Genomic DNA, 23,863 nt, shown 5'->3' on the forward strand with positions numbered 1-23,863 from the left:
CAATACTGGGTTAGGGATACTGAGCGAAGTCGAAAATCCCCATATAACTTTACAGTCTGCCCTCCATGACTGAATCCCTCCATGGATTCAGCCAGCCAGGATCCTTATTTAGTGTAAAAAATCCCAGTATAAGTGGACCACCTACAAACAGGCCGTTAATAAGAGAGAGAGTGATTGCAGTACAGAATGAATAATTAGCTTTAATACCCTCTTTTCTACTTCTTCCTCTATAGTTCTTTTTAATTTTAGTTAAAATGTAAAGACAAAGCACTGAATGGAACACCACTGAAGAGTAAGAATGGATTACTCATTTACAAATATTAATAAAACTTTTTAAAAAAGATTTTCAAAGACATACTCACTCTATTTTAGTGTATGGAATCTCTTTTAATTGTTCTTCTGACAGACCAGATGGATCCACAAGTTCCTTTCTAGAAGGGAATGAGCATGAGAATTAACGTTTTGATACTGGTATAAATACTAACACCTTTCACAATTGGCAGGTGTGTTTCCCCCTTTCTAATCTTGTTGCAAAACACGGTGTTAATAAAACTAATAGAGTATAAGCCAGGGATGAAGATTTTAAAACTAGGATGTATTTCAGGGAAAAAATGGGAGGAAAACCTTTTCTATAGCTCTTCTACCTTCTTCCAGTTTTTCTATATCCAGAATGTAGATGACTCTGCAGCCACCTCCATTTCCCTACAAAAGATCTGCTTCTCTCCCCTGTAGCAGGTGTCTTTTTTTCTTACAAATTTCTTTTCCTTGATATTTATTTATACAATATTGGCCTGTCTGAGGTTCATTTACAGGCGAGGCTAACTGGCCTCAGGAGAGGAGATGTCAGGGCTGCCTGCAGAGGTCTGCTGGTGTGGTAAGGCACCACCACTGAGTGCCAGGCTCCACAGAATGACGGCAGTGAAGGCCACCTGACAGGCTTCAGCCCGAGGCTGCCTCTTGGTGTCAGTGGTCTTCCTTGTAAATGCCTTCAAACCACATGGGTTTTAAAAACAGTACTCACTGAATATGCTTCCATAACTCTTCTTTTGCTTGAATATCGGGACTTCTCCTATAAATAGTAAAAACAACACTCATCTCTGCAAACATGCTTCATCTAACAATCTGATCTCTAACTTTAGAAGAGCTACAACATTAACAGTTTCCAGACTGTGAAGTTCTTATTTGCCCGCTGACACCAGACAAGGAAAGACTGGACAGGGAGGGCTAATGTGGGATGGTTAGTACAAAGATACCAGACAATTTATCTGCTAGCCCACTAAAAAAAACAAAATCACATAAAAATCAGCCATAACCAGGGCTTCATTTAATGAAAGAGCTTAGAACTACAGGGGCAAATCTACACACCCTCCAGCGGTGGTTTTACAATGAAGAATGATTTGAGGCTTCTGTTTCTGGTCCTGCTAATTACTTCTAAGAAAAGGCAAAAGAATTCATCCTGATTCTATTAATATGAACGAGTCCCAACGTGATCTGTGATTACCTAGTGGAAGCAGCCCCGCAAGGGCAAAGAAAATGGTGGGACAGCCAGATTGGCAGACTGTGCGCCACTGACCCACTGTCCTTTCTTGTTGCATCTGACGTTGCATTTCCGGGCCACGGCGTGGGCCCACAAAGCTGGAACCTATCTGTGGCCTGTGCTGCCATCCCCCACATGCCCTTCTCCATCCTATATACAGAGCCCACAGATCTCTTCTGCTCCAAGAACTACTTGAATAGAAACCGTACCACTACTTTTAATTTCCTAGAATGAGAAATTCAAAGCCAGCATTCAGGTGTTCACACTCCCCATAATAGCAATGAGAACTGGAAATCTATGATCACAGCAACTGTTGCCACAGAATGATTTTTTTTCCTAGTGAGAAAATAAGCTTTCGTCAGTCCTTTCAAGAGAACCAAGGTCTAATAAAGGCCCCAAGAAAAGACCCAAACCCTAACAATTAAAATGCCTGGAGCTAAACAAAGCCACTGATATTCTGTCCTGTGGAATTTTACATTCATAATCTGTATCAGCATTTCTGGGCTCAATATTACTTTCAGCGTATGATATTATCATTGCTTTCATTTTTCTCAGTTAATAAGGGCATTACTGAAGCATTCTGGTAGGGCTTTCTGAGCTCACAGAATACAATAAATTACTTTCTAGCAATTGAATTGACTAAGTGGTTTTTCCTTTGTGGAGAAAAAAAAAAATCTGTAAAGACCTTTTAATCAACTCAAAAGGAGTCAAACACAGAAGATAAGGGGAAGGAGGACTTCCCTGGTGGCACAGTGGTTAAGAATCCACCTGCCAATGCAGGGGACACGGGTTCGAGCCCCAGTCCGGGAAGATCCCACATGCTGCGGAGCAACTAAGCCCGTGCACCACAACTACTAAGCCTGTGCTCTAGAGCCCGCGAGCCACAACCACTGAAGCCCGCGCGCCACAACTACTGAAGCCTGTGCACCAAGAGCCCGTGCTCCGTAACGAGAAGCCACCGCAATGAGAAGGCCGCGCACCACAACAAAGAGTACCCCCGCTCGCTGCAACCAGAGAAAGCCACGCGCAGCAACGAAGACCCAACACAGCCAAATATAAATTAATTAAAAAAAAATTTTTTTTTTAAAGAAGATAAGGGGGAGGAGATGAAGCCTTGGTCTCAGACATATAAAAAATGGTATTGTTAAAGGTAGAGTTCATTATAAAGAATAAAATTGTATGCTTAAAAACCTTAAATGCTTCTTTGGAAGGATTTCCTATATGGGATCTGCCTTTCCTACATTTGGCTGGTCTGATTCACCAGACAATAGACAATACATTCAATGATACTTCCAGAGAAGGTGCTAATATTAAAAGCACTAAGCTATTATTCTGTTCCCAGAGAGAGATGGTTCCACTGTAATTATACATCAGCATCTGATTCTTACAGGAAGTCACCCAATAATCCATAGTATTATATAATATCTAGGTTAGGAAGCTACTCTGCTGGGAATCATTCTTATTTCAGGAAGGTGCAGTAGTGAGGCTATCTTCAAGTTAGAGCAGGGTGTCTCAACCTCAGCACTACTGACATTTTGGGTCAGATAATTCTTAGTTGCCGGGGGCTGTCCTGTGCACTGTAGGATGATTAGTAGCACCCACAGCCTTGACCCCTAGATGCAGTAACATCTTCCCAGTGGGACGACCAAAAATGATGCTGGACATTGCCAAATGTCCCTGCCCCAGATTTGAAACCACTGGTCAAAGGTATGATGAGGCAGTAAAACAGCTAAGGTTTCGTGAAGGAACAAAGAGGCCAAGTTATTGTAAAGATCCAGTATGTGGCTACTGAATAGTGTTGGAGAGAATGACACTGAGGCAGGAACTAAATCTTAAAAGAATGAAGGAATAATCTGATGGCATGAGACTCAAAGCTAAGTGCTTTGAGGGAGGAGGGGAGGAGAATGAGAAAAAGCAATGAGGGGCAAGGAGGACACGCCCCCCAAGGCCACCACACCAGGCCTAGTGGTGGTGAAAGATGATGAATATGAGCAACATACAAAAAACTGATAACAATAGATATTTCTGAGTGTTGGAATTGCAAGTAATTTTTTAGTTTCTTATTTATACTTTCCTATCGTGTCTGATTTTTTTTTTTTTTTTTTTGCGGTATGCGGGCCTCTCACTGCTGTGGCCTCTCCCGTTGCGGAGCACAGGCTCCGGACGTGCAGGCCCAGCGGCCATGGCTCACGGGCCCAGCCACTCCGCGGCATGTGGGATCCTCCCGGACCCGTGTCCCCTGCATCGGCAGGCGGACTCTCAACCACTGCACCACCAGGGAAGCCCTGATGTTTTTCTTTTAGCCAAGAGAATTTCTTACGTTAATTATAAGAAAAGAAAAAAAAAAAGGTATTTTCATGTTTTAAAAAGCTACTATGGGGGGGGAGGGATAAATTAAGAGTTTGAGATTAACATATACATACTACTATATGTAAAAAAGATAAACAACAAGGACCTACTGTACAGCACAGGAAACTATATTCAACATCCTGTAATAACCTATAAGGGAAAAGAATCTGAAAAAGCATATGTACAACTGAATCACTTTGCTGTACACCTGAAACTAACACAACATTGTAAATCAACTATACGTCAATTTTTTTAAAAAAGTTATTAATGCTGCAATTCCACAAGAAATGCCTTTCATTCCCATCTCAGAAAAATTAGCAGAAATGTTACCTTAAAAGAAGATCAGTCCTTCTAGCCATAAATATTGGTCTTAAAAAATTCAGGAATTTAATCTATATGTTTAAATTCTACAGCAACATAATAGTCATATATTTAACCAAACTGAGTTCTGAAATGCCAGCAGTTTCAAACAGCTTTAAGACAAGGAAAAGTCCCAAGGCTATAAAAAAAAAAAACAAAAAAAACCCGCTAATCTCCAACTGCTAGACTACCTGTGATTTAATAAATGTAAACACAGGCTACATGCTAATGAGAACTATATCATTTTTATGCTGACAACTGCACAAATTTCATCAGTAATTTAGGATGATTTCATTAGGTGCAGCTCAACATCATTTTGTGGATTAAGGAAGCTGTGGAATTTTAACAGCCATTTCTCTTAATTAAAAGGCTTAATTATGTAGGTGTTTTACTTGAACTCTCCAAATAAATTCCTAAGGAAATAAAACCATGAGTTGTCCATAGGTACAATGTATATATAAAATATACATGTAGTCTAGTATTAGTCCAATATCTTTCAAAAGTATCCCTCATACACACCTTATACCAATAACTCAAATTAATATTCACCTTTCAGAGAAATTTCTTTGATGAGACATCATTTAGAAATAATTTTTCTTCTTCCTTATAGTCTTCTTCTGCATCCTCCAAATACTCTAATTATATTACCTAGAAAATATTACACTATAATATATGGCATATATTATATATATATAGTGTATATATAATATATGGCATATATTATATATAGTGTATATATATAATATATGCCATATATTATATAGTACAGCATATAACATATGCTATATATTATAGTATAGTAGATAATATACTACGTTTTGTGTATTATATGATACTGAAAATAAAATAATAAGTATGACAGCATTTGACTTATTATTTTTGTGATCTGATACTGACCACTGCCATAGAAGGAAATTTAGAGCTGAAAATGTGTTACTAAGAAAACTAAGTTTACAAAACATCTTTATTTAAAGAATTCAAAGCACTTAACATATATCTCAGAATAGATATGATTAGATGTCTTAATCTTCCCCTCCTTCCCTCTCCCCCTCTCAGAATTAAAGAAAGATTAGAAAGCCAATTAGATTAGAAAGCCACAGAGCCCAGAAACCTAGCTGCTGAATATCGCTCAGGAGTCACTTCCAGGGACTTCACGCTAGATCTTTTCTAAGGCCCAGACTTCTGTTCTGTGTTTAACTGGGAACATCCTTCTACCCTGACCACCTCATCTTCCACAGTAGCATTTTTCAATAGAAGTAGTAAGACATTATTACCACCAGGGGGAGCCTGAGCCTTCATGCACACACAGCTTGAACCTATGAGAACTTAACTGTTTCAGCTTTGATGCCTCCTCCAAATATCCCAGTGAGTAAAAATTCATCCATGTAGAAAAGAAGTTTCATCTAAGTTTCCTAATGATAAGAAAACGTTAATGGCAATGCAACTGAAAAATAAACTGGATAAAACCGTACTTCTCACATTTTTCTAGATGATATCCAATCATATTTCAGTTTAATGTGTTTTAGGAGAGAAGATTTTATATTTTATACTACTGTATGTCTCTGGCATTTAATAATAAACACAAGTTTCTAGTTTATCACTGGAGATTTAAAAAACAATGAGTGAATCATGTATGAATGATGTATCATAACATTCATCCTCAGTGAATACCTCTACATGGGCAATTTACAGACACTGTAGTAGGAATTCAAGAATATGGAAGTAACTGAGAGATATGTGGTTTACTATATATCTGAAATGCTACATATACTCATAAATATATCTGAAGAACAATTTTAATTACTTTCTTCAGATGGTGCTCTAACCATGTTTTAACTTAAAAAAAAAAAAAGCTGTAGTGATTCCTAAATTCTCAAATTCTAATTTTCATGTGAGTTGGGCCCCACCCGACTCTCTTCACTTCTCAGCTCTTCCTCATTTCAAGGGAAAAAAAATCAAGTACCTTGTTTATACAGATAAACTGAGACCTGGAGAACTTACTAATTACAGTAACTGCAATTAAGTATTTACGCTGTCACTTGACGTATGTGATCTGACTTAATAATGTTCAGCAAAATCTCATGAGGATGGTATCATCTGTGTTGTAGACATGACACTAGAAGTTTGTGGAGATTAGGTAATAAGCTAACACTCGGAGACGCAGAAGGCAGACAGAGGTCTGTCTGACGATAGCACCCAGCAGATATTTTCTTAATTGTCAACAAACCTCGGGTTTTTAATGTCATAGCTCAAATAAAAGGCAGAGCCCAGTTTGTCCTAAATAAAGTAATCCATCATCTTGTAGAATTTGAACACTTTTATCCAGTTGCCTACCTGACATTTCCATTTGATCACCCACTTGGTTTTTCAAACCTAATGGAACAGAAATCTTGTCACTTCCTACACATCCCCAAACCACCTCACTCCATCTCATGGATGGAGTGGGTAAAAAGGCATGTCTATCCACTTAATCCATCAACTCAAAATTCATCCACAGTATCTCTCACACTATGAACCTGTTGGCTCTCCTTCCAAAATGTGTGTTCATCCACTTCTCTTCAATTCCACCACCACCTTGCACCTGGACCACCAAAATATTTTTAAATTGCTCTTCCTGCTTCCTTGTCTTTCTCAATCTGCTTTTTACTCAGCAGCCAGAGCAACTTCTGAATGAACTACTCTTAAAACAGATTTTTTTGTTAACTGTACTTTGGCCATATCAGCTATATAGTTAAGCAATCAAGTTCAGTTACAATGTCATCCCACAAACATTTACTAAGTCTTTTCACGGTTTGCTTTAAAACTAAATTCCAGAAAGGTACACATCAAACTCTTAATGGGGTTCTCTCATACAACTGCATTGTTCTGAAATAACCCTCTGTCTGATCTGATATTTTTATCATGAAGGTAAGATTTAAAAGAAAGTTTAAATAAGATTTTAAATTCAAAGTATCATTAGGCTCTTTTCTGATTTCAGTTGATCCGATAGAAGCAATATCCAATTCAAAGATATTACTCTACCTCAAAAGAATATTCTTTTTTGTTTGTTTGTTTGTTGTGCGGTACGCGGGCCTCTCACTGTTGTGGCCTCTCCCGTTGAACCCGTGTCCCCTGCATCAGCAGGCGGACTCTCAACCACTGCGCCACCAGGGAAGCCCCAAAAGAATATTCTTGAACTTCCACTTCTGGTCCAATGGAGTAACTGGTATCAGACAAACCCTCCCTTCCCATCCTCAAAAACTATAAAACAAAATATACAAAGCAGCTGTTTGTCAGACATTGGGCAACAGATACCATAAGACTGTGATCTTTGAGAGAAGGGAAACACAAGGTTAACCACCCCCCCACACACACACACCCCCCCCGCACCAACTTGCTCAAGTTTTCTGCCTGCTGGCACTTTCCCAATGTGGTACAAGGAGGTGAAACTCAAGAAGCAACAGATTCACAGGGATGAGGAGGTAGAAATCAAACTTTGAGGCTAAAATTTACAGTGCAGGATAAAAGAAAAAAGTGGGACTCGAGAAGTCTGCATGGGGTTTTCCTTAAGAGGTTGGCTGAGAACATTAACTACATTTAATCTATACATAAGCTGGGTGGCACTCTGAGGCCACTGCAAGGCTGAGAGCTGTGTGAAGTGGTAGCAGACAAGGCTCTGTTGCAGTCACAGTGGAGAAGCCACATTCTGAGGACTCTGTGCATTCAACTAAGACTCCAGAAAGGCCAGGCCTTAAGAATAAGGACCAAGACTCAAGTAAAGAACATACCCTAGGCTAAGGACAAAATCTAGAAAGTCCCATCCTATCAAAGCATGAAAAATAAGATCAAGAGGATGCAACAGTAATTCAGTTGCCTTCCAGAACAAAATTTGATACTCTTTAAAGGAAGACAACATAATCCAGACCTCCTACAACATATCCTCTAAAATTTCCAGCATGCAATAAAAAATTATTATACATGCAGAGAGGCAGAAAAATATAGTCATAATCTAGGAAAGAAAAAAAAATGTAAGTAGTCAATAGAAATAGATTTTGAAAGACCCAGATATGGGAATTTACCAAGGGCTTTAAAACATCTTTTTTTTTGGGGGGGGGGGAGTGGGGGCACTGTGAGGCTTGTGGGATTTTAGTTCCCTGACCAGGGATCAAACCCAGGCCCTCGGCGGTGAGAGCTCAGAGTCCTAACCACTGGACTGCCAGGGAATCCCCCCTAAAACATCTTGTATAAATATATACAACAACTTAAAGGAAAATAGGAACATAATCAATGAATAGATGGGAAATCTCAGCAGAGAAATGGAAAGTATAAAAATAACAAAACTGAAATTCTAAAACAGGGAAGTACAAAGTTCACTGAATGAGTTTAATAGCAGACTGGACTATGAGGGTAGGAGGAAGGGTTGATGAAGTTGAAAACAGGTTAATAGAAATTACCATGATTGAAAAAAGGGAGAAAAATTTGAAACATGAACAGAACCTCAGTTGCTTATGGGACAATATCAAACGGTCTAACATACATACAACTAGATACCCAAAAGGAAAAAGAGAATGAGTCAGAAAAAAGAATTTGAAAAATAATGGCCAAAAATTTCCCCAATTTGGTGAAAACTACCAAATTACAGAAGAAGATGATAGATACAGTTGACCCTTGAACAACATGGGTTCAAACTGCTCGGCTCCACTTATACACGGATTTTTTTCAATAGTAAATACTACAGTACCTATACAGTCCAAAGGTGGTTGAATCCATGGATGTGGAATTGTGGATAAAGGGGAACTACGTATACCAAGGGCCGACTATAAGTTATACATGAATTTTCGAGGGCATGGGAGGGCTGGTGCCCCTAACCCTTGTGTTGTTCAAGGTTCAACTGTATAAAGAAAACCACACTTAGCCACACCATAATCAAAGAGCTACAAAGCTAAAGATAAAGAAAAAAAGTCATAAAAGTAGCTGGTGAAAAAAAGAAAAATTCCATACAGTGTTTACAGAATGAAGGCTAACTTACCACAAATGACAGAGATCAGAAGACAACAGACAATCTCTTTAAGGTGTGAAAGGAAAAACCATCAACCCCAAATTTGATAGATAGTGAAAGTATCTGTCACAAATAAGAGTAGAATAAAAACATTTTCATATAAAATAAAACAGACAATTTATCAACTACAGACCTGTATTACAAAAAATGCTAAAGGAAGGAAAATGGAACGTTGGATCTAGAGAAAGGAACAGAACAGACAGGTAACAGTAAACTGGGTAACTATTCATTTTCTATTGCCACTGTAACAAACTGCCATAAATTTAGTGGCTTAAAACAATACAAATGTATTATCTTACAATTCTGTAGGTCAGATCTGACATTGGTCTCCCTGGACTAAAACCAAGATGTTGACAGGGCTGCACTCCTTCCAGGGGGCTTTAGGAGAACATCCATTTCCTTGCCTCTTCCAGCTTTCAGAGGCTGCCCACATTCTTGGTTGATGACCCCTTCCTTCCTCCATCTTCAAATCCAGCAACAGCAGGTTAAGCTGTTCTCAAATTGAATTACTCTGACTTCCTCTTCTGTCCCTTTTTCCACTTTTAAGAACCCTTGTTGTTACTTGGGTCCACTTGGATAATTCAGGATAATCTCCTTGGCAGAAGGTCAACTGATTAACAAACTTAATTCCATCTGCCACCTTAATTCCCCTTCGCCATCTAACATAAAATATTCACAAGTTATGGAGATCAAGACATCGACATATCTAGGGGACATTTTCTGCCTACCACATTAACTATAAAATTTTGTTCCTCTTTTCCTGATTTCTTTTAAAAACAATGTACTGTTGAAGCAAAGATGGTAACATTGCAATGTGGGGCTACTAACATGCAAAAATCAAATATAGGACAATAGCACAAGAACAAAGAGGGGATAATTGGAACTATATTTTTCTAAGATTTCTAAGTTTTAATAAAATTTTATATTAATCCTAAACAGACTGTGATAAATTAGGAACCATACTGTAAGTCATAAAGAAACCACTAAATAAAATAATAATAAAAAGTAGTATAGGTAAGATGTCAATATAAAAAGTAAAATAGAATACCAAAAAATATTCAGTTAACACAAAATACAATAGAAAAGGAGGAACAAACTAACAAAAAATAGATTCAGTAAACAGGAAGAAAGAGTAAGATGGCAGACTTAAACCCCAAAATATTAATAATTACATGACCCATAAGCATCCTAAACATTCAATTTAAAAGTTAGAGATGGTCAGACTAGATTAAAAAAAAAAAAAAAAAAAAGATCAAATACTGCTGTCTACAAGAGATCAAGAGATGAGCTTAAAGTATTAAAACATATATACCATGCAAAAAGTGAGCATGAAAAAGGTGTAACGGTTATATAAATACATACACATACACACATACACACACACACACACACACACACGAGTATGTGGGTATAGTGGACATAGAGAAAAGAGTATTATTATAAAGAGGACATTTCATAATGATAAAAAGAAAGAGAACAAGCCAAGGATGTCTGCTTTCTTAACACTTCGACTCAACATTGTAATTCAACACTATTCTGGAAAATCTAGCCAGTACATTTAGGAAAGAAATAGAAGTAAAAGGCAAAAGATTAGTAATAAAGGAAAGCTGTCTCCGTTCACAGACAAAATGATTGCAAAGGTAGAAAATCCTAAGAAAAAAAATTTTTTAAAGGCTTCCAAGGCTAAAAAGTCAATTTAACAAGGTTACAGGATGGCAAGATAAAATATCAATATTAAAAAAATAATTTGTTTCTATATACTAACAAACAATTTGAAAATAATATTTTACAAAATGTAGTTCAATACCATTGAAAATATTAAATATTTAGGATTAAATTTAACAAAATAAATGCAATAACTATACTGGAAACCTAGAAGCATTGCTGAAAGAAGTTAAAGACTTAAATACATGGATGAGTAGGACACTAATTTTCTCAAAATTGATCGATAGATACTCAACATAATGCTAATCTAAAGTCTACAGAATTTTTTCTTTTTTGTGAGCAAAAACTAACAAGCTGATTCAAAAATTTACACAGAACTGCAAAGGATCTAAAATAGCTAAAACAACCTTGACAAAAAGGACAAAGTTGGACAATTTACACTGCATGATTCAAATCTTACTGTAAAGCTACAGTAACTGAGACAACATGGTGGCTTAAGACTAGACAACAGATCAATGAAACAAAATTGGCCCATATCTAAGCAGTCTATTGATTTTCAACAAAGGCTCTAAGGCATTTCAATGAAGAAAGACAGTCTTTTCAACAAATGGTACTGGAAAAACACCTGGAAAAAAAAAAACTTCTCAACATCTACCTCTACCTCATACAATGAACAATTAACTCTAAATGGATCACAGATCTAAATATAAAAGCAAAGTCTACATAGTTGCTACAGGAAGATATGAGAATATCTTTGTGATATTCTTTGGGGTAGGCAAATATTCCCAAAAAAAGCCTTAACTATAAATGAAAAAAAAGGATATACTGGTCTTCATCAAAATGTAATGTCTGCTCACCAAAAGACAATGTTAAGAACAGGAAAAAGCAAACCACAGCCGAGCATTCTTTCTCAGATATGTATATTCACAATACACATATCTGAAAAAGAACTTATATCCAGAACATATAAAAAGCCCTACAAATAAATAATAGAAAACAACAATTAAAAATGGGCAAAACTTGAACAGACACTTTTCAAATGAACATATATGGATAACCAATAAGCACAGGAAAATGTGGTTAACTTTGTCAGTCATCAGCAGGGTACTACTTCAAGCCAACTAGACGAGCTAAAATTAACAAGACAGACAAAACCAAATATTGGCAAGAATACAGCAGAACTGAATCTCATACATTGCTAGTGGGAGTATAAAATGATACAGCCTCTCTGGAAATCATTTGAGTAGCTTCTTATAAAATTAAATGTGGTTAGACATATCCTCTAACCGAGCAATTCCACTCAGGTATTTACCCCAAGGCAAAAGATAACATACTCCACAGGTACACTTGTGTGGAGTATCTTGAGCTTTTTCACAAAACAGCAAAAACTGCAGACAATCCAAACATCCATCAAGAGGAGAATGGATAAACAAACTGTGGTATAATCGTACAATGGACTAAGCCACATTTTAAGAGAGCACATATTGTATAATTACATTTATGTGACATTCAGTAAGAGAAAAAATCTAATCTATGGTGATAGAAATCAGAACAGTGGCTGCCTATGGGGGATGGGGACTGAACAGAAGGAGTAGGAGGGAACTTTTTAAATTCTGTATCTTGATTGGCATGATGGATACACTATGTATACACTTGTCAAAATTTATAGACTTCTACCCATAAGGTGAGAGCAATTTCACTAGATGTAAATTTCACCTCAAATTACCTCAATTGTGAAAAAGTTTATTCCTTAAGGTGTTAAATGAATCTCAGATCACTCAATTAAAAATGATTAAATCCATAGTCCCATCTACAATATTTGCCCCATAATGTAACTGAATTATAGTAACTGTAATACTCAACCACTTTGGATTATTCTCTTTATCAATTTTATCTATAAATGATTATTCACTATTTACTATTGTCCCCAGATATGTATTTCGGCTTCTTCAAAGTTTATATATAGGATTTTTCCTAATTTCATTTTACTTTTCCCTTTATTTAATAAATGAAATTTATTATTGGCATTTAGTTGAATTTAGAGTGCTTTAGAAATAATCAGAAAAACTGAATGCTGTTTTTAAGATTTAATACCAAGTTACCAAAACTTGTGTATAATAAGTCTCTCATAGAAAAAGATTCCACATGGAAGGGTAAAAGCATAGTTGCAAAAGATATGCCCGGGACCATGCTGGGATCGTATCTTGGGGTTCTGTGCCTTTTGGTTAAACTGTCCACAATTATGGCTTGATTCTTCCTGTTCTAAACCTCTCTTTTTTTAATGGAATTAGGGAGAGGTGGTATGCAAGACAAAGGAAACTTTTATTAACTTCTGCTTTAAATTGAACAGTTTAGTTAGTCCAGACAAAAACAAATGGAGTAAAGAATAAATCTATAGGGTGTACAGTGCTTAGTGACTACTTGCAAATTTTCTATTAGAGAAGAAACAGACATCATTCGTTATGATGTACCACTGATAAAAACACACACACATTATGGGTTAACTTCTCATTCGAAAGCAAGTCCCTAAGACTGAGCAGAGTCCCCTAGGGTTATGGGGTGTTCCCTCTGGAGCCTGCTCCTGTCCTCTGCTAAACTGAGCTGGCACCCTTCTGCCCAGCTCCCTCAGAGCTCCCCACCTACCTCTAGAGACTGCCTCCCATCCACTCCCAGGCATCCTCCCACCGCCCTGCTGAGACACCATCCCTCCTTCCACAAGTAGGCAACACCAGACATCTAACCACCCAGGATCATAAAGGGATAGGTAGTTTGGTCCAGCTCACTTTAAAAAGGTATGCTTTGGGGCCGCTCTCGCCTTTTGAGTTGGACCACATTCTGTCTATGGAAGGTGTATCTCCCAGGGCCTCTCACCTTCTAAGGTGGCCCACACTCTGACTATGGAGTGTGAATCTCCCTAACCAAAGCTGCTTTCCCACTTAGTTCTCAGGGCAGAGCCCCCTTGCCTGACCGCTTGTGCATACTGTATTAGTAAATCTACTTCTTGCACATCAAAAAAAAAAAAAAAAAGCTATGCTTTGGGACAAGAGGTGGGTGTGGACAGTCTAAATCAGGATGGTGCAAGCATTTTTGTTTAAGTATAAACTTTATCAGTGCAAAAGAAAATTAATTTGGGGAACTGGCAACCTCATCATCATGGGGTTATTATGCTCACACATGGCACTGCCTAGCAACAGAAGGAGCAGGCCAATCTCAACACGGGTGTAATGAATCACTCACTGACTACTGCTCACAAATGGTGATTTGATGGGAAGTTATTCACATCTGGTTTAATCTGGCACAAGACTTAAGAGGATTCTGCAGACTCAAATTGAGATAAGCAGCAGGTATTTCACCAACTGCCAGGCTCCAGAACAAAGGAGACTATTCCTACTTATTCAGTTGAATATATACCTTTGTTTAAAAACAAAACAAGACATGATTTTGAGATCCTTGTTTTTTATGACATTTTGCTTTGGCTGTGCTCCAACTTCTACTGCTTCAGATACAGTTGATGAGCATAACAAATGTAAGAAGGTATCTATGACAAATAAACAGTGGGATAATCATGGTTGAACTAAATCACTTTAGAAGACCTCAGAGAGACAGCCCAATGTGCCCTAGACTCTGCATGCTAGCAAAAGCTCGGAGTTTTTGAATCAAGGCATAAAGAGAGAGCGCATACGAGCGAGATCTGTGTCTGGATCGTCTGTTGTTGGGGTCCGCCTGGTTTTTTTCCTTTTGTCTCCTTAGTACAGCTTCCCACTGAGGCGCCGAATCAACCATATCATTCTCCTGCCGTATTCTGAAAGAAAGACCATTCATCTAAAATTAACATCCACATATGTGGTGCTTTATCAGTTCATCCTAAACATGTTTTTAAAAGTTATTTCGCAATATTACCATAATCACTCAAAGCTAGGAATGTATTAACCGTATCAATATATCCTTAAGTAGATAAGTATATAATATTTATATATAAATACGTAAACATATATTGGTTATTTTCAGACTTCATCCCCGGCTTAAAATTTCCTAGTAAAAAGACGTGTCAAAAACAAAACTCATTTAAAACATATTTAGGGGCTCCCCTGGTGGCACAGTGGTTAAGAATCTGCCTGCCAATGCAGGGGACACGGGTTCGAGCCCTGGTCCGGGAAGATCCCACATGCCACGGAGCAACTAAACCCGTGTGCCACAGCTACTGAGCCTGCGCTCTAGAGCCCGCGAGCCACAACTACTGAGCGCACGTGCCGCAACTACTGAAGCCCGCGCACCTAGAGCCTGTGCTCCGCAACAAGAGAAGCCATCACAATGAGAAGCCCGCACACAGCAATGAAGAGCAGCCCCCGCTCGCCACAACTAGAGAAAGCCCACGCGCAGCAATGACGACCCAACGCAGCCAAAAATAAATAAATAAATTTAAAAATCAAACATATTTAGGTTTCGACTAAAGAAACAGTGGTGTCTGCTACACATCTTAAATCATGAATCATTTTATACAAATATACTAAGTAAAACAGCAATGAATAGTTTTCCTTTGAAATGCTCTTAAAAATTCACAAATTGTCCAAGTTTTCATGCACAATAAGTGCCAGATACAATTTCCATTTTTTTAAGACAAGAAGCTACAAATTAAAAAAGTTAAATGTGGTGCATAATGCCTCAGCAACCGAGTAGGCACAGAACATTCTGGTTATGCTGATTGCATGTTTAAGAGGGAATGAGGGCTGAGCACTCAGCACTCAGCGTGGCCAGGGGCCCTGCAGGGAATGTAAAATGAGGGAAAGGGAAACTGGGGGGAGGGGGTACTGGGGGGCACAGGCACTTGCCATGTAAGAGCACGGGACAATGTTACTTAATCCTCTCAGTTTTTAAAAGATAATCCACAAATCTGGATTTTTTAAAAACAAACTCTTCTATTTTTTAAGTAATGGTAACCAATTATGAATGCGAAATACTGTATTGACCTGGCAAAACCCATCCATGGACCACACAGCCTGCAGAAGTTTCGGACTTTTGATGCATCAAGTCTTTCTAAAAAGAAGAGGTGTTACAGGGGAGAGAGGGAACCAAGTACTTAATTAAAGCAAGTGCTTAATTAATGTGTAAATAATGTCTGGAATGCACTGCAGTGATGCTGTGAAGCCATGAGTATTTCTTGCAAAAATCAAACACCTGTTATTTGAATCTTTGACTTTGAATTTATGTACGTTCTTGAGGAAGCTGCTCCAGGGTGTTTCTTTCACACTGCTGCTCCCGGGGCATGGGAGAGCAGCATGGAATTGCACGGTAATCATCCCAGTACTGTGACTGCATGAGCATAACTGCTTCGAAACAGAAATGAAAAGAATAGACAAGTCTGGAGTCATTTCTCTCACTGAACAGATGTCTTTCCGCTGCCCTGTTACAGCACTTAGTACAGACTGTGGGGTGGATTCCGCTGCCCTGTTACAGCACTTAGTACAGACTGTGGGGTGGATATCTGGATCTGCTTATAATGCAAACCAGTAGAAGAGTGACATATATTCATCTCACTTATACTTAAACAGAGACAATGGAAAGTAAATTCCAGTTAAAAAAAAAAAAGTAGCTTATGGGCTTCCCTGGTGGCACAGTCATTGGGGGTCCGCCTGCCGATGCGGGGGACGCGGGTTCGTGCCCCGTTCCGGGAGGATCCCGCATGCCGCGGAGGGGCTGGGCCCGTGAGCCATGGTTGTTGAGCCTGCGCTCCGCAACGGGAGAGGCCACAACAGTGAGAGGGCCGCGCACCGCATTAAAAAAAAAAAAAAAAAAAAAAAGTAGCTTATGAGGAAGAAGCTATTTAAATCTCTCTAGATTAAAGAGGAATTGTGTTAAGTAAAAAATTATCTGTAACACATTTCAAGTCTTTGAACTGTATATATTTCCTCACTAAAGCTTTCATTCCTAATAGGCTATTATTTGAATATTAACAGGATACAGTCATGGTATTTTTCACAGATTCAAGAACATAGTTCCCTCTTCTAATGACATGTGCAGAGGAAATGAAAACTGAACATATGAATCTGAATATTAGAAACATCTGATGAAAAGTATGAGAAGGTATACGACGAGGTCATAATTAATCACTCTTTGAAGCAAACACTCTCACTTGAAAATTCCATGTGCGCATACACACACACGTGTATGTATATGTATTTTCATAGCCAGAACCTACACCTCTGAGCCATTCCATGTATCACGTGACAGCCAGGGAGTGACCCACCAGACCTGCAGGGCGGGGGGGAACTGTCCTGGACTCTCCCAGGACTGAGGGATCCAAAAGCTAGGAAGAGACAGTGGGAAGGCGTCAGGCTGGCAAGGAGCTGTCTTCCCTCCCACAGGAACCCACACCTTGCATTGCCCCGGGGTAGACATAACACCAGGTCCTGGCAACTCCTAAGCCTGGAGTCTTTTAGACTACAGCTTCCGTTCTGAGCTAAATCGCTGCACAGCTCGTCGACAGGACAAAATTCCACTAATTTTTTTTTTTTTAAATCGGTAAATCAGCATCCTTAAATATTTTTGAGAGGTCAAGCCTGCCAGCAAGGGTGAAACCTGACTGAGGCAAACATACGTTTCCTAGAGAAACATTCCTTAGACAGTTCAAAGGAAGCACAAGCAGTATATGCTCATTCTTCTATTATGGAATTTAGCTGGCTACTTTCATACTGAGGCTTTACTCTGATAACAAAAATTAAAACTCCTGAGACAAGAGCACACATATTTCTTGTACCTCACTAGTAACAAGAACTAAATCAGAAAGAATTTCAGACGACGGCATGCACCTTTAACTTTTATTTTCCTAATCAAGAAGTCGAAAGTGAGGGCAGTGAAACCATGTCAGCTAATATCCTTGGGACCCACATGTTCCAAAGACAGTTGCCCTCTACTGGGGATACTCTTTCATAAATATTCTAACAAGGTACATTAAAAATGTAAGGCTCATTGGAGAGTCACAACAGAAGCACATTCTCCTGAGTAACGGGTGGTGTGGCTGCCTTAGTCTGTAATGAAGTTTGAAATTACACCCTTACAAAAGGCCTCTGGTTAATGGTACCTCATTACAAGAATGAAAGTGTCATTTCTTCCATCACTGAACTGCTCCAGAAAATACAGATGCTACATGGAAAGGAAAAATCCTAGCCCTAAAGGCAAGGATACTGTAACACTGAGTCCTTATGAGGCAGGAGTTAACTATTTTGTTTATGCATGAGTAACTAAAGAAATCTTTAAATGTAAAAGACATATCCTATCATGATTCTACCTTATAAGTCTCATTTCTCCTTAGGTGTAGCACACACAAAGTGTTGGTTTTTGCTCCTTTCCTGCTACATTTTAATTTTAATGTGGGGATTTACATTATGAAGAATAAAAACACTGTAAGCATTATATCAATATAGTACCTTTTAAAAAGTCAAAACGTCTTATATGACAGTCAGTCATGAAAGTCTTAAGTGGGGAAAGGAGTCCGTTGAAATTTTCACTGGGGATGTATTCATTTTCAAATGTTATATTTAAAGCTGAACCTCAAAAAATGCTGTTTCTTTCCTGTATCCATTAAGGCAATAACTCTATATGCATCACATTCTGTCTATTTCCTCATGTACAACCAAGGAGAGTTAGCAACTGGGCTAAGAAGCCTTACCGTAAGGTTTTTGCTTTTTAATCAAGGTATGAGGGAGAGCGTCACTCTAGAATAGAGCATTCTCCAATAACATTTCAGAATAAGAGAATTCTGATACATTTCCTCCATGTCTCACCAAACTTCAACACCCTAATTTTTCAGGCTATCCGTACAATTTAGATTTTAACTGCATCTGTCACTTAAAGTTTGCAAAAGGTTTGGAAGACAAAACGTCATATAATCGTTTGATAACAATAATGAAGATAATGACTGTTCCTAGTCTCTTCTTTCCTATCTTCCCAATTATAGTTCTGCCTCTTCTGCAAAATTCTTCACAGTACCGAATGAAATTCCTATACAAATCCCCGTGGGTTTTACTTCATCCTCTACCTTTATCCAGGCAGTTTTGTTCTTAATAGGACCTTCCTTTATACCAGTTCTTAATTCATTTCTCATTCACTGAGATAAAGACCATGTGTAATACTGAACTTGAGAAATCTTACAGAGCAAGTGTATAATGACGCTTCCATTTCTCATTTACTGAGATAAAGACCATGTGTAATACTGAACTTGAGAAATCTTACAGAGCAAGTGTATAATGACGCTTCCAGGCGATAAGAGCAATACCCATCGCTCCTGAGTTCAGCCTCGTTCCAGCTCTGTCATTATCTGACTCAGAGACCCTGGGCAAAACGCTTAACCTTCTTTGGTAGGTCTGTTTCTTCATCTACTGAATTATTGTAAAGATCCTTTCCAGCTTTAAAATTACGGTTCTCTATTCGTGCTTTATTTATAAGCCATTCAGACACGGTAAAAAAAAAAACAAAACTCTCCACTCTTCAGCAATAGCACAACTTCCCAGACAATTGCTTCACACAACCACTCCATCGCTAATATTAAACCTGCAGTTCTCAGCTGACTGTGGACTTGTGTTTCTCATCCACTGCTCTCATTTTTGGATCACATGCTATAAACCAGTCTTCTTTTTTTTTTCAGTAGTTTTTCTTCCCTTGGGAAATTTATGTTGGTTCCAGGCATCTGTCGACATACTCCCTGAAGACCAGCAAGCAAAAAATTCATTTGCTTTTCCCACCTTCCTCCACCATCAATAAATTATTCTTATTTGCTCTTAAAGGTGATTCTATCTCTTCCACCTACTCCTTATGCTCTCCCGGCTAAAATGGGCTGCGTTTGGTGCCATCTCCCTCCCCAAACTCTCCTGCCTTCGTGATCCTTCAACCTGCTCTGCTTTTAGTCATCTGACAGCATTCCTCATTTGCTGCAGCTCCGCACTTCCACAGTCATCTCTGTCAACTTGGATTATACTCTGGAATCCCTAAATAATCCACATCAAATGTCTAAATCTTAATACAACTTATTAAAGTGGAAATCAGAACCCTGTGCCATCTGTACCATGGTGAACATCATTTCCATTGGCTCTGCACGAACTGCTCTCTCCCTACCCGCAATTTTTACCTGGTTTGCAGCCAGCCCCGACACTTCAATCAGGGACAGGGACCGGGCAGGAGGGAATGCTTGCAAGGAAACAGTTACCTATCTTCAGGCCATGTGGAAGAAACGTCCCTTGGTTTAAGTTTGCCATCATCAAAACCACATTTTTTCCCTAGGGCAGAGGGACAGGAATGCTTTGCTTTGTGTTATCCCTCTAACAACAACAAAACCCTGCCAAAGCCGTGATCTAGATCTCCCCGGCTCAAGTGTATTGTCCCTGTTAGCTGCAGTGCCATAGAGGATGGTTTCTTTCTTTTTTCAGAAAAATAATATAAAAGACCTGTGGAACACATTTAAAATACTTCAAACCATCTTAATCCATTATTCAGATACAGATTCTAAAAGACGTCTAAAAAGCAGGAGGAAACTCTAACAACGTTTGTGGAAGAACAAATTCATGTTAGAAATACTGACTTCTTTATTGTGAAAGGAAGCTGGGCCCCACTTTGCAGATCCAACAGGACTTCAGATAACACTGAGCAGCGCTGAACATTCTCATCAATCGAATAGTACCTGCCCATGCAGGGCCCTTTGTGCTTTTCAAAGTGCATCCACTATCTCAGATCTTTATAAACCCCGTGAAGTAGGCGGGGCAGGTATTATCCCACTTTGCATGTGTGAAAATTAAAACTCAGAGGGTAAAGGAACCAGCTCCTAGGCACAAAGATCTTCAAAGCATCTTCAAAATTCGTAACGCACCCGTTCCTCGTTCTTTGTTCTGAGCTTTATTTCACCCACACGCACACACGTGTGCACACACATCACCTCAGGTACGTAACTCATGTGATTATGATGCAAACATCCCAGAATGAAATTTGGGAAAGGCCCAAATGGTCCCCTGTTGCCAATTTATTCTAGTCCAGCATTTACCCCCAGCTTCTATCATTTCTCTTACCCTTTTAATCCTCACCAGGCTCCAGAGTTACTTCCACTTTTATGCTTATGCAAAAAACACCAGACTAGTTCTCTGCCTCACTGCCCACCTCCTCCAAATCTCCCACTTCAAATCCTAAAAGCCTAGCAACACATCAAAGCTAATGACTGAGTAATCCACAGATCCTCCCCGGTGAATGCCCAAAGGAGTGCTGATTTTCATCAACAGCACAAAGGATACTTTGCAGACCGGTTTCTTTGAACGTGAAGGATATTTTATTAAGCTCAAGGTATTTTCAGGGAAAGCTGGTTTATGAAAGGCTTCACTCTGATAGGTCTACCTCTTAGGTCCTCCTTCAACATACACTGTGGGCAAGTCCTGAGCATGGCCCAGGGAATCAAACCCATAAAGACCAGCTGACTGACCCTTCTGATCTTAGGTACAAGATTCAAAATTCTAACTAGTAAAACATAATGCAATCTAATATTCACGTTAACTTCATGCTGCTTTGTACTTGGTAGGTTTCCAATTTGATGAATTTAATTCAACCTATCTTTTCCCAAATCGGTATAACAAAAAGTAATCTGAAAAGAAATTTGCAGCCTTTTAGTTTTCAATCCTACCAGTGAATTGAATCCTACCAATTCCACTTCCCAATATCAATCTATCTCTCACTATTTAGATCATAATCACCACTTCATAACTTTCTGGAGGTCAGACACCCCCTTAAGAATCTGATTAAATCTACAGACTATCGCCAGAAAATTGTATACTTAGAAACACAAAGAACGTTACATACAATTTCTTGGCGTTATGAGACCCCTAAAACCTACCCATCAATCAGAGGGTAAGAATACCTGGTCTGAAAATACAAATGTGTAAAGTTAGGGTAGATGGGGAAATGGAAGACAAGGTTAAAAGAAAAGTGGAAAAGGTTGGAAAGAGGGTGTAGGAGAGGTGGGGACAGCCAAAGGAAGAGGCAGTGCCTCCAAAATTAGATATTAAACTGTCCGGCTCCCTCCGCCAAAGTGCTATCACCTCTCAGATTTCATTTGGTCTTTGCAGTAACTCATTCAAGAAAGCAGATCAGGTAGTATGCACTCCATTTTAGGGATGAGAAAGCTAAGTTTAAATTTGTTAAATGAGCTGCCCAAGGTCAAACAGCAGGACATGGCAGAACCAAAACCCTGACCTACACCCTTGGGGGTTTTTTGACACATCACTGGCTCCTAAGCAGAGACAGAAGTCAGAGAAGACAGGAAAGAAAGAGTGAGAAAGAAGCTAAGAAAAGAAAAAAAAGGGAACTGGGTGAGGAAAAATAATGTGATATAGTAAAAAGGGAGGCAAGAGAAGAGAAATGAAGATGAGGGTGTACGTAGAGACACTGAGGGGAAAATAAGGACTTTCTGTCATCTGAGATGTTATCACAAGAAACTGTGCTCCAACTTCCAGGTATTATACAAAGGGAGGAAAAATCTATTTTCTCAAATCTTAAAATCTAGAGAACTGTAGGTACCCATGCACATTATGAAAACAGTAAGGAAGCAACAACTGAAGTGAAAGGGGATTAAGAAAGACATAAACAATTCCCCAAAGGAGGCTCGAAGCCTCTGGTATTGTCGGAAACTTCTGTGGAATGAAACCCTGCAGTTACTGCACAGCCCTCACCATCTGGCCTCATTAGCTCTAGACCCAAAACTGACAGAGGGGGTGCTTATCTACAGTTATAGTTTTCTAAAACTGAATCTAAACAACAATCCTTGTTTCTGATACTAGCCTTCCAGAGTCGATGTGGATTATGATTTTTTTTTCATGGTTGTTAAAAGCCACAACTACTGCTTTGGATAAAGTTGATCTGTGAACATTGTCTTGTTAACTTGTGTTTCTCCGAACACAAAATCTGAGATACTGAAATTGTCATCCACGGGAACAGCAAGGCAGCTTAAAATCCAATGCGTAGACACAGTGAAAAAACAGTATTTACACAGAATTATCTCCAACCTAATAGGAGAGACCTTCCTTATGTTAAACAAACAAACAAAAACAAAAACAAAAAAATGGCAAGAAAGAGTAGCATAGGAAAGAGCATCCCAAAGACCACACACGGTCTCCAGAAAGTCTCTCTGGAACTCTGCCCAGAGTTCCACTGGACACTTCATGGGCTTCAAAACAGTGCCTGAAAAGCAAATGTGCACAGTCTTTGTTCCTCTGCCTCAGGCTACAGTTCCCCTGGGGAGACAGGAAAGTGGGGTGTGTCGGGTGCAGGCTCTGGTTTCCAAAGTGAGGAAGCATCCGGGTCTGCATTTAGAGACCTTGCTGGTAGGAAGTAGAACATCAACATGTTCAAGATTCACTTTGCCCCATTCTAGGGTTACCAGAGTCCTTTAATAAAAGTACAAAAGACGCCGGTGAGAGCTTGGCTGGGTCACGTTCCCGACCAAAATAAGGAAGGACAACTGAGGTTGAAGAGATTCATTCTCTCCCCCAAAGTAGAAAGTCAGACATCATTTGACAACCCTTCATTACAGACACAAGACATACTGTGTCTGTAATGGGACCATCAGCAGGGCCGCAGTATAAATACTCAGACCCTTGTACCCCGAGGTGGAATGACTGGGTTCTGACAAAATTTTAAAGGCTAATAATGGGACGGAGGGGTTAGCGGCAGCATTGCGTAATGGGTACGTGGCACGCAGGGGCAGTGTAATGTGTTGCACCATCTTTCTCTGCACACTGTACCCACACCAGGATTTTCAGGAGTGGATATGGGAACTGCAAGACATGTCTCTTCCTCTGCCCAGTTTTTGCTATGCCCCTGAGAGCTAGAGTCCAGACCTCATCTTCTACAGACACAGGCAACTTGTATAACCCTAGGGCAATATC

At 39.2% G+C, this 23,863-nt stretch overlaps 1 protein-coding gene across 6 annotated transcripts in view; it reads right to left on the reverse strand.

Annotated features, from left to right (window-relative positions):
• Positions 1-23,863, reverse strand: part of EPB41L4A (erythrocyte membrane protein band 4.1 like 4A) — a 256,154-nt gene that overhangs the window by 6,275 nt on the left and 226,016 nt on the right. For all 6 annotated transcript variants that reach the window (XM_027100046.1, XM_027100063.1, XM_027100039.1 and 3 more), the window contains 3 exons: positions 14,632-14,751; positions 1,022-1,069; positions 363-431 (listed from right to left, as the gene is read on the reverse strand). In XM_027100046.1, the coding sequence (XP_026955847.1) occupies positions 363-431; positions 1,022-1,069; positions 14,632-14,751 (237 nt within the window). The remainder of the gene's footprint in view (positions 1-362; positions 432-1,021; positions 1,070-14,631; positions 14,752-23,863) is intronic.

This window comes from Aethalodelphis obliquidens, unplaced genomic scaffold (genome assembly GCF_003676395.1).
Source record: "Aethalodelphis obliquidens isolate GAN/ISIS:26980383/991018 unplaced genomic scaffold, ASM367639v1 scaffold4, whole genome shotgun sequence".
In the NCBI taxonomy this organism is placed as follows: domain Eukaryota; kingdom Metazoa; phylum Chordata; class Mammalia; order Artiodactyla; family Delphinidae; genus Aethalodelphis; species Aethalodelphis obliquidens.